Below are 10,705 nucleotides of genomic sequence, written 5' to 3' on the forward strand. Positions count from 1 at the left end.
GTAAAAAGTGGACATGTCCGGGCAAAAGAGGACGCTTGGTCACCCTATTCTAAGCCTTTCCATCACATATTTTAGAGGGATAAATGATGAACAGCAAACGTCCATAGATTCATCCAGTTCAGTAAAATTTGACTGCAATATGTGCTGAAAGCCATTTAAAGTCACCAACTAATCATACAGTTCCAAACTAGCTAACAGCTGCTAACACCTGTTGAACACAGGGCAAACAGTCAGTCAGGGATTGTTCATAAAGACATGTTTCGTGGAACATACACGTTATTTTTATTAGAATTAATTTGGTGTAATGGCGTAATCTAATTTAACCACATGGTGTCAAACTACATATTGTGTAAAAAAAGGTTTCACCTACACCTGAAATAGAGCACCTACATAAACATCTCATGTCCTTCTCAGCATCGAGCTGAGAAGGAGCATTGGTCCGCGCCTGCGTGGTGTCCGTCTCCGTGGCAACAAGGCAGCGACAACATCGGCCAACATGGCGGAGCGACGCAAACGATCACAGCAAAGAGTTTTTATCAACAAGGTGGACTTATACAGCTCTAAATATATCAGTAAGGTAAAAACATTCAGTTTATTCAGTGCGTTAGAGGAGGAGAGCCATGTTGGCACGAGTTAACGGGTCACTGACGCACCTGTATGTTCCTCTGTAGTTTTTACTGTGTACAGGTCGAGCTATCATCCCTGTGTTTGTCTGTACTGTCTGAAGTTTTTACAAGCAGTTTTGACAGAATAAGTGTTCATTTTTACTGAATATATTTGTAGTTTTTACTGTCCGTATTTTTTAAATATATTTGTAGTTTTTAGTGTCTGTTTGTAGAACTGACGTGTTAGTAGTTATAAGTGTCTATGTGTAGTTTTTAATGTGTTGTTTTTCTGACTGAAGTTTTCAGTCTGTTTGTAGGTTTCACTGTCTGTTGGTAGTTTTTACTAGTATTTGAAGTTTGTAGTGCCTGTAGTTATTGATGCGTGTGTTAGTTTTAAGTTTCTATATCTGTTTTTCTCTTTGTATTATTTTTTCTCTGTGTTAAGGTTTTTATCTGTGTGTGGTTGTAGTTTTCTCTTTTGTAGTTTTCTCTCTCTCTCTCTCTGTGTGTGTGTGTGTGTGTGTGTGTGTGTGTGTGTGTTTGTAGTTTCTCTCTGTGTGTTTGTAGTTGCTGTGTGTGGTTGTAGTTTTTCTTTGTTTGACTGTAGTTTTTGGGGTCCTCGGCCTGAGGTAGAGGGCACTTTCTAGTTTTGAATCTGTTTTGTGGGTTACTGTCTGCAAAGTGAATTGCCCCTCATGGACAATTAAGTTGTACTTTACTCTACTCTACTCATCATCTGTGTGTGTGTGTGTGTGTGTAGTTTCTTTCAGAGTGTTTGGTGGGGGCGCATGCTGACGGAGAAAATGAAGAGGAGGAGGAGGAGAGGAAGGTTTCTGAGGACAGAGGAGAAAAGTCTTTTCATGTTGTTGGGACCTCATCTGACCCCCCAGTACGGGGGGAGGAGGGGGAGGAGGGGGACAGACCTCACCTGTATGAAGAGTATTCAGTGAGTACCTGTGAAGCCCCCCTGACATTAATAGCTTAATGACCTTTAATCCAGATGATGACCTGTTAACAACCTTTATATTTGGTCTTACTGTTTTTAAAGAACGTGGACAGAGACATCCTGCTTTCCAAACTCTTGGACTGTGATGTTATCATCTACAACATTACCCAGCATGCAGAGCAGGTGGAGGAAGCTCTGTGGGCTGTGACAGGTCAGGAGCTTTGTGTCTATAATATCAGTACTGTTGTATGTCTGTAAGGTGAGTATAGAGCTTTCTGAATGTGACTTTTCATCTGTTAATGTACAGGTACTTGGATGAGTTCTCTTTTTTACTTTTTCTGCTTTTCTCTTGAGTGTCTTGGTGTCTGATATCATTTTGTGTACTAAAGAAAGTAATTATTATCCCTTTATCAGTGAATGAGGTGATGATGCGGTCTCTGTCTGTAGCTCTTCATGATAAAATGGAACAGTTCTCTGCACCAAAGACCTTCATCCTGGTCTCTACCGTGATGACCTGGGCCTGCAGCAAACCTGTCGATCCTGTAAGAGCACACAGACATTAACCATGAAGCTGTACTTGATGTTTTTATTATTATTATTATTATTATTGTTTCATCATCTGACCACATCATCAGAACAACTCATTGTTCCCAGGTCATAATAAAAAGAATAAGACCAGTTTTCGTCAGCTGTGATTTCAGACACCACTGTCCAACATTTAAAAAAGTACAGCTTAAAACGTTTCTGTTGAGTCAAGACGACAGTCAAATAATGACTTAATAAATCAATCTCATGTTGTGATTATTTCTCCATATAAAATCTACAGATGATATTTTACTGTTTTTCTGAGTCATTTGATTAAAAAAGCAGATTCTTTCTGCACCTTTAATCTAGATTTATGTTTTTCTGTTGAAAAAAACCCTTTGAATGATTGTTTATTTTGATTATTCTGTCTACTTAAGTCCATATCAGTCCTTTCTCTTCTCTGTCCTTTTTTTTCTCTGTCCTTTTTCCCGTCTGTCCTTCCTCTCCTCTGTCCTTCCTCTCCTCTGTCCTTTCCCTCCTCTGTGTTTCTGATGCCCGTGTTGGGTTTCAGGACGATCTGGAGCTGCCGTTCACTGATGAGATTTTCTGGAGAAGACGAGCTCACCCAAACTTCAAAGGTCACATCGACGTGGAGAAGAGGACGGTCAAAATGGGAAAAATGGTCAGAATAAAACCTCTGAGCTGAGATTTTCTATGAGAGAGAGGAGGAATGTGAGTCTGGCCTCTGACTCTGTGATGTGGTCATTTTTCAGAACAGAAAGTTGTTCTCGACATACGTGGTGGCGTCAGGGCTTCAGTACGGGATGGGAGAGCAGATCTTTCACTTCTTCTTCAAGGTGAGACCACAGACTGGTTGAAATATGGAGGTAGTCTGTGTGAAGGCACCACTTTGTCTCTGATTCAGAGTTTTGGAGCTCATTGTCAATGGGGAGCCATATTGATGATGCTGAACTCAACCTAACTTTGTGTTAGGACGAGGTAAAGAGGAGGGGCTAAAGCCTCCTCACGAACAGCTACAGGATGCCCACCTGTCAGTCAAACAGCCATGCCTTTATATAGGCTTCTTCCAGCACCTTGTCTCTGACTGTACAGAAACACTTTAGTAGCTTCATTTTTAGAACAGCTTAGCAAAGCCAGTGCATGAGTCTTCATTTGATCCAGGTCTCTATGCTGTGATATGTTGTTTCTTCTTAGGATGTTGAGTCTCCTCACTGCTGAATCCTCTTGATTACAAGTAACCTTGAAAGTAGAGGTTGGGGATGTATCCAGTATACTATATATATCGCTGGTGGTTGCACCAGCTGTATGAAATGACTTTATCGTGACCATCAAGTACAAACTGTCACATTAATGTTTCAAGACGTTGGTCTGGAATTCTGTTTAGTTTCACTCCTTTCACTCTCAGCTGGTGCTGCTCTCACTCGAAGCAGCTCACTCCCCCTGCCCACCCAGAAAATCTCTCCTCCACATGTGTGTTTTTGTTTTAGGAGAGGAGAGGATAAAGCTACTTGCATCATTTGCAGGTTTTTGGGGCTTTTAAAAGTGTAGTTGCTTATTTGAACTTGCTTTGCCGTCTGATCCCTGCCTGAGTCCCTCCAAGCTCTTCACAACATGAAACGAACACAACACGTTCTTAAGTTTCACTTTCTCAGGCTGAACAATATTTTTATAATGATTCATTGTGGTTACTTAGGGCTACATTATTCTAACTCTACAAAAAAAAAAAAAAAAATCTTGCACTTAATGGCAGCACCTGCAGCCAAATAACTTGCAGCACGCGCTAGTCGCGCTAACTAGGTTTTTCTTCTGTCTAAAATCTTTCATGTGTTGTACATTGCTTTGGACAAAAGTGTCTGCTAAAAAAAAAATGTAAAATTGTAAGATGAATTGAATATGTACAAAGTGATTTTAGAGGAGAAAACAGAATATTTAGATGTATATTGTGTATGTTTTATGTCAACTAAACCAAAGTCTGACTGTTGGCGTACATGTAACCACTGAGCTCTGTGAGCTCTGTGACAGCAGCGTCTTCTCACTGGTTGATAAGTGAAATTTGAGTGAAATTTTCACCTGAAGTGATTGAAGCTTTGGACAGCTGTCTCTATGACCAGTTAGAGTGGTGAACACCTGAACCTGACGTGGTCTGGAGCTTTAAGACACCCTGCTCTGCTACAGAGAAGATGTTTTTATTTTACTGCAACTCACCGGACAAATGTTACCCCCAGACGTCCTGGCTGGGACAGACACAAAGGATCCCTGTGTTTGGAGACGGACTCAACATCATCCCCACCATTCATATTAATGACCTGGCAAGGTGGGACTCCCACACACACACACGTTAACACACACACCTTGTGTATTTATTTCCCATATTGTTGTGTATTTTACAGTTTTAGGTCTTTAAATGTGTTGAGTCTTGTTCCCTGTGTGATGAATAAAGATCTTTAACTTTAAATCTTACACACAGTAGATCCCTCTTTGAATATGTTGATCAGCCATAGAAAGTGTGAAACCCATCATTTAAACTGTAAAGAATCTATTTATTGATTTTTGTCCTGAAGTGTGATTCAGAAGGTGATTGAACACCATCCAAAGCCGTATTACCTATTAGCTGTGGACCAATCCAACAGCACCATGGAGGAAATTGTGAAGGTGGGAGCACCAGATGATAGAAATTGATCTTAAGAAATGATGAAGACACACTCACTGATGTTAGCATATCAGCTGGATTTATTTGCAGACTAAATGTTCCTGACTGAACCATGTGTTTGCTCTCTCCTCTGTCAGTCCATTGCTTCTGTTCTTGGACCCTCAAAGATCCAGAAGAAACTGTTTGAAGAAGCTTTCCTCACACAGGACCTGAGTGTACGTGTTTGGTCCCCTCTTTAAAGTTTGTTTTTATGATCACACTCTTTAAAAAAAAAAAAAAAAAAAAAACATTTTTTAGCTTCAGTGTTTGTAAAAACCTTCAGGGATGTGTAATCTTAACTGGTCTCTGGTCGAGGACAAACTACAGGGTTCAGTTTAATGGATCAAAGTGCTCTTAGCTTAGCATTATGGCTTACAGTCATGCTAACAGCTGACCAGGCTTGTGTATATGAAATGAGATGAAATGTTCCTCATCTAAAGATGAAGATGTAGAGTTGGATTAAAGAGGGCTTTAAACCCAGCTGGAGTCTCCCTCTGTGTTTCAGGTGATGGAGATCGACTCCCTGCAGGTGAACCTGCGCATGGAGGCGGTCCACATTAAGGAGCTGTTCTCTGTGAGCTGGTGCTGTGAGTCTGGACTGGTGGAGAACATGGACCAGGTGGTGGAGGAGTTCAGACAGAGCAGAGGGCTGCTGGTAGGACACAAACTGGAGAGTAGACCTGATCCAGATCAAACAGATAGAGGTGTCCTGATACAACCTTTTCACTTCTGATTCAGTACCACAGCCTTGAGTATTGGCCCATACCGACGATAATAGCAGTCGTCATTCACACTGTAGTTACTTATTTTAAAGTGTGAGAAAAAGCTTGATTAAGTGTGTGTGTGTGTGTGTGTGTGTGTGTGTGTGTGTGTGTGTGTGTGTGTGTGTGTGTGTGTGTGTGTGTGTGTGTGTGTGTGTGTGTGTGTGTGTGTGTGCGTGCGTGCGTGTGTGTGTGTGTGTGGCTCAGCCCCTGCGGTTGTGTGTGTTAGGTCCTCCTGCAGTGGGGAAGAGCTCAGTGTGCAAACAGATCTGTGAACATTACAAACTGCACCACATCACACTGAAGGAGACCATCTCTGAGACCATCACACAGCTGGTGATTACACGCACACACTCGCAAACTGAAACACACAAACACACTCACAAACTGGCAAACACTAACACACTGAAACGCACAAACACACACTAACACACTGAAACACACTAACACACCAACACACTTAAGCACTGACACACACTTACACGCTAAAACACAAAAACACCAACACACTAACGCACTTTTACACTGAAACGCACAAACATACACTAACACACTAAAACACTGACACAAACTTACACACAAAAACACAAACACACAAACATACTAACACACTTTTACACTGAAACACACAAATACAAACTAACACACTTAGACATTGAAACACAAACAAAGTACACACTAAAACACTGAAACACAAAAACACACTCACACACTGAAACACACAAACACATACTAACACTAATGCAGATGTGTTAAGAGAAAAAAAGGATGTTTTATACCTTGGAACCTACAAAAACTGTTAATGAGCACAAACACTGATATGTAGAGCAGAGCCCAGGTCAGGGTCCGTCCTAACTCTCTGTCCATGTCTCAGGAGTTTGCTGTGAAGAACCTGGATCCAGAAGCGGAGCATGAAGACTCCTCAGAGGAGCTGCTGTCCAGTCTGAAGGACAGTATGGAGCAGAACGGAGGTACACAGGGACCAGTAGGGGTCATCCGCCTGGTGTCACTTGCTTAGGCTCCTCAAGTAGCCTTTGCACAGTCCAGACGATCCAGTGTAGTGAGACCTCACAGACAGACGTTGGTTTGGTTTGAGACCCTGACAGAAAATGTAAAAGTGTAGATCATTTACATGATGATTCACTTCAGTGACATCAATAATACATGATAAGATAAAAGCTATGAAGATGGACCTCAGACCTGAGTCTAGACAAACTGGGTCAATTTTCAGGTGTTTCTTAATCAGCCCAAATAATGACCCAAATCAGTAAAGGTCTTCTGACAAATCTGTGAGTCTGTAGAGACCCGGCTGTGAGGCAGATTTACAGAATTCAGATCCTAACGTTCCCAAAGCTCCCAGCTTGATTTAGTCTTACTCTGTAACAGCGTCTTCAGACGGTCCCCCTCAGTGTGACTGTCCTCTCCTCCAGGTCAGCTGGAGGATCACCTGTCAGTGAAGCTGCTCAAACAAAAACTCACCTCCAACCCCTGCAGGAACCAGGGCTTCATCCTGGACGGGTTCCCTGACACATACGAGCAGGCTAAAGAGCTCTTCTCTGGTACACACACACACACACACACACACACACACACACACACACATACACACACACACACGGAAACTAAACTGCACATAAAGAGATAAACTTTGAGTTTCTCCCTCTCCAGATGAGGACCATGAATCAGAAGCTGAAACATCCCTGAACTCTCCTCACAGCGGGATAACACCAGGTCTGTCCTGTAGTTGCTCTGGTAAAGGCTTAGAGTGCAGTGTGTGTCTGTACTCACCCTGACGGAGGCTCTGAGTAGAGTGTGTGTCTGTGAGCTCAGTGGTAGCTTGTTATCAGCAGAGATGGACTCAGAGTCCTGGTCTCAGTCTGTGTGGTGGATGTAAACTCTGGTTGTGTGTGTGCGGCAGAGTTTGTGTTGGTCCTGGACGCCTCAGACTCCTTCCTGCAGGATCGGGTGATGAATCTGCCTGAGCCGCTGGTTCAGAAGCAAAACTATGAGCAGGATCACTTCCTGCAGCTCCTGAGCCAATACAGAGAGAGGAACATGGAGGAGGAGACCGTCGTCAACTTCTTCGACGAGCTGGACCTCCCCCTCCTGTACCTGGGTAACGTCAACCCCCTGCTCTGAGTCTGCTGTAGATCAGGCTTCCTCCTCTTCATCCTCCTCTTCCTCTTCATCCTTCTCTTCCTCTTCCTCTCCAGAGGTCACCAGCAGCAGTGAACTCCACTGCCAGCAGCTGGTGAGGAAGATCTTTGACACACTAGGACCCCCCAGGAACTATGGCCGAAGCATCCAGGAGGTGGAGGAGGAGGAGAGGAGGAAGGCCGAGGAGAAGATGAAGAGGGAGGAGCAGGAGAGGGCTGAGGAGAAGAAGAGGGAGGAGGAGGAGGCCCGGCACAGAGCTGCACGCTGGGAGGAGTGGGTACGTACCAGAAGAGAAGTGTGTATGCCTTGAGGAAGAGGTGAGTATGATGGAGGAGTGGCAGCAGTGGGTACGATGGAGGAGGAGTGGGTATGACAAAGAAGAAGATAGTATGATGGAGGAGGAGGGGGTGTGATGGGGGAGCAGTGGGTTTTAAGGAAAAGAAAAGGGTCACACACTCATCCTTAGATCACACACACCCTCAGGTCACACGTGACCAGTCTCCCCTATCACACACACACTCCCCTGTCAGCCTGCTGTGGGATGACATCATATCCTGTGTGTGTGCAGCGTTAGTGTCTCTTATTGCACTCTGCATGTAGGATCTCCATCATTAGGAGGTGACGTGTGCAGAGACCTGAGTCTTATGGGAGTATCCATTGATGTGTGTTGCTGAGCCTCACAGAGTTCATGACCTTGGACCCATGTGTTTCAGACTAAAGGTTTGGAGGAGGTGAGGCAGCAGGAGGAGGAGCTGCTGGAGGCCCAGTCAGTCTCTATGAGGATCTACCTGATGGAGCAGGTGATGCCCACTGTGAGTCGCAGCCTGCTGGAGTGCTGCATGGCCCGACCTCAGGACCCCATCCACTTCCTGGTGAGCACGAACCACTTCCTCTTCCCTTCTTTTTCATCCTCACCTCATCCTCACCTCATCTTCACCTGATCCTCATCTGATCTGACCATATCTGTCGTGTTGCAGGCCGAGTGTCTCCTGAAGAACAACCCGTCAAACCACTGAGAGGACAGGTCAGTGTGTTCATCCTGGTTCAGTGTGTATCAGAGACGTTTCACATGTTTGATTTCCGTGGAACGAACCCTCTGAGAGGCTTAGACCTGCCTCCGGGCCTCAGGGTCCCTCTGCTCCTGCTGGCACATTGATGAGGTCTGATTTGTCTGCGTCCCTTGTTGGATTGGGTTGTATTTGCTCTCGGCTGTGTTCGGGCTCTGCTGTGCCGGCCGTTACTTAAAATCATCCTGAAATGGCGGTGAAAGCGTGCATGAAGCCAGAAGCTCATTAGGAAGTTAATTTGCGTAATGATCTTGGTGAAGTGAAGTAGACACGCTCGGGTCATAACGGCTGTGATTTGGCTGCAGATCTCAGGAAGAATCCGGGCTGCTAACGGCAGCTTGTTTGTGTCTCTCTCATGTGGACGCTCGTGACTCCAAAGTGAACATAATTGCTTTGACTGAGCAGGAAATGATTTCAATGAACATGCCGAATCACCACACGGGGAAATTAGTTTGGTTTATTTGGGAAATATTGTGACGAGAGCTGAAAGATAATTTGACTGAGCCATCTGTGGGTCCAGGTATGAACACGGAGCAAGGAGTCCACAGAGTCACACAGGGCCTGCAGAAAACACAGAAACATGCCGTCATGGCTGAAACATGGAGAAACGTGTCACTGTGTGAGGAAAGAAGCACCTCACCTGTCCTCACCTCAGCAGCTCACACACTCCAGCTTACACGCAGAGATTCATGGTCTCACAAGTTTTGATCTGGACTCAAGTAATCCAGACTTGGGCATTCACTTTTTATCAGATAGCCAGATAATCCAGATCTTTTCTGTTTTCTTTTCCAGATATTCTGAAGTGAATCATCCAGATCCAGACTTCCTGGACCAGATCCTCACATGACTCGGTATTTGGCGTCCCTAAGAGTCAGCAACAATAAAATAAAACAAAATCTGTAAAATAATAGCAGTAGTGTTGAAATGATGTTCTGTTGGGCTGGTTTGGTTTAGTTCCTGTAATATGTGATAACCTGTTCGACAGATTTGATCCATTCTGAGCTGTGTTGTTGCCCCAGATGTCCAGCAGGGGGCAGCCAAACTACTGCTCCCTATGAAACTACAGTTTGTACATTTGAAGGACTTTACTTCAAACTCTCTGCACAGTTTAAACGTGTAGGATTGAAACATGAATGATTCATGAGGCAAAGATTATATAATATAATATACATAATCACTGCTCAGGGCTCTGTGTACGTCCATCAGGTGTTGGACCCAGCACAGAGCTGCTCTCAGTGCTTGGTAACACTAAATAAATTATGAAGTAAAAACACATTATTCTAAATGTTTCACAAAAAAAGCCTTTAGGTTGAAAACAGTTTGTGCATCAGAAATCTTTATTTCCTCTGACTCGGACTCTCTCACAGTCCCTGAACTTCACCAACCCTCAACAGACTGAGCACACTGCAAAAACTGAAATACAATCGCGTCTTTATGTCTCATTTTTATTAGAAAAATAGTCTTGATAGATTTAATGTCAGCCACGTGAACCTGACAGGTCCAGAAAAATGTCTGACTTCACATATTCAGATATATAAAAATTAAATCCTTTATTGCTCATAAAGAGTAAAGGGAAATCTGCCAGTGGGATGAGAAAGTTGTGCCTGTTTAACTTTTTGAAATCAGAATAATGTCTGAAAACAGGAAATTAAACAAGAACATTTCTATGTTATTCTGTTTGTCATTCCAACAGTTTATTTCAGACTGATGTATGGAGGGTTTATTTAGAAAAATAAAACCATTTATCAGGACCCAAAGTGCAGCTTTGATGGGATTCACAGGTTTGTTTTCCAGGTGAAACAGATTAACATATATCTGTTCAGTCTGCAACCTTAAATAAAACATTGTGGATAAACTCTGATTGGGTTCATGTGTGCTGCAGACAGAAAACAAAATCTATAATTCATCTCAAAGATTTAGAAACTGTCAGGTGT

At 43.5% G+C, this 10,705-nt stretch overlaps 1 protein-coding gene across 1 annotated transcript; it reads left to right on the forward strand.

Annotated features, from left to right (window-relative positions):
* The first annotated feature begins 474 nt into the window (after positions 1-474).
* ak7b (adenylate kinase 7b) lies at positions 475-10,268 on the forward strand. The gene is made up of 19 exons (XM_074692747.1): positions 475-577; positions 1,366-1,551; positions 1,654-1,762; positions 1,999-2,093; positions 2,648-2,758; positions 2,850-2,933; positions 4,323-4,411; positions 4,659-4,749; positions 4,885-4,962; positions 5,292-5,441; positions 5,755-5,883; positions 6,422-6,518; positions 6,978-7,106; positions 7,216-7,278; positions 7,466-7,663; positions 7,761-7,981; positions 8,418-8,576; positions 8,682-8,728; positions 9,564-10,268. The coding sequence occupies exons 1-18, from the start codon at positions 497-499 to the stop codon at positions 8,718-8,720; spliced, it is 2,109 nt and encodes a 702-aa protein (XP_074548848.1). The 5' UTR covers positions 475-496; the 3' UTR covers positions 8,721-8,728; positions 9,564-10,268.
* Positions 10,269-10,705: the final 437 nt, after the last annotated feature.

This window comes from Halichoeres trimaculatus, unplaced genomic scaffold (genome assembly GCF_033239565.1).
Source record: "Halichoeres trimaculatus isolate MK-OKI-2021-1 unplaced genomic scaffold, fHalTri1.1 fHalTri1_scaffold_17, whole genome shotgun sequence".
Lineage (NCBI taxonomy): Eukaryota > Metazoa > Chordata > Actinopteri > Labriformes > Labridae > Halichoeres > Halichoeres trimaculatus.

Excerpts from the sequence above, each read along its gene's own strand:
- ak7b (XM_074692747.1), top strand. The coding sequence starts at position 497 with ATGGCGGAGCGACGCAAACGATCACAGCAAAGAGTTTTTATCAACAAG. Across the intron at positions 2,094-2,647 it reads GCAGCAAACCTGTCGATCCT|GACGATCTGGAGCTGCCGTT; the intron begins GTAAGAGCACAC and ends GTTGGGTTTCAG. Across the intron at positions 5,884-6,421 it reads CTGAGACCATCACACAGCTG|GAGTTTGCTGTGAAGAACCT; the intron begins GTGATTACACGC and ends TCCATGTCTCAG.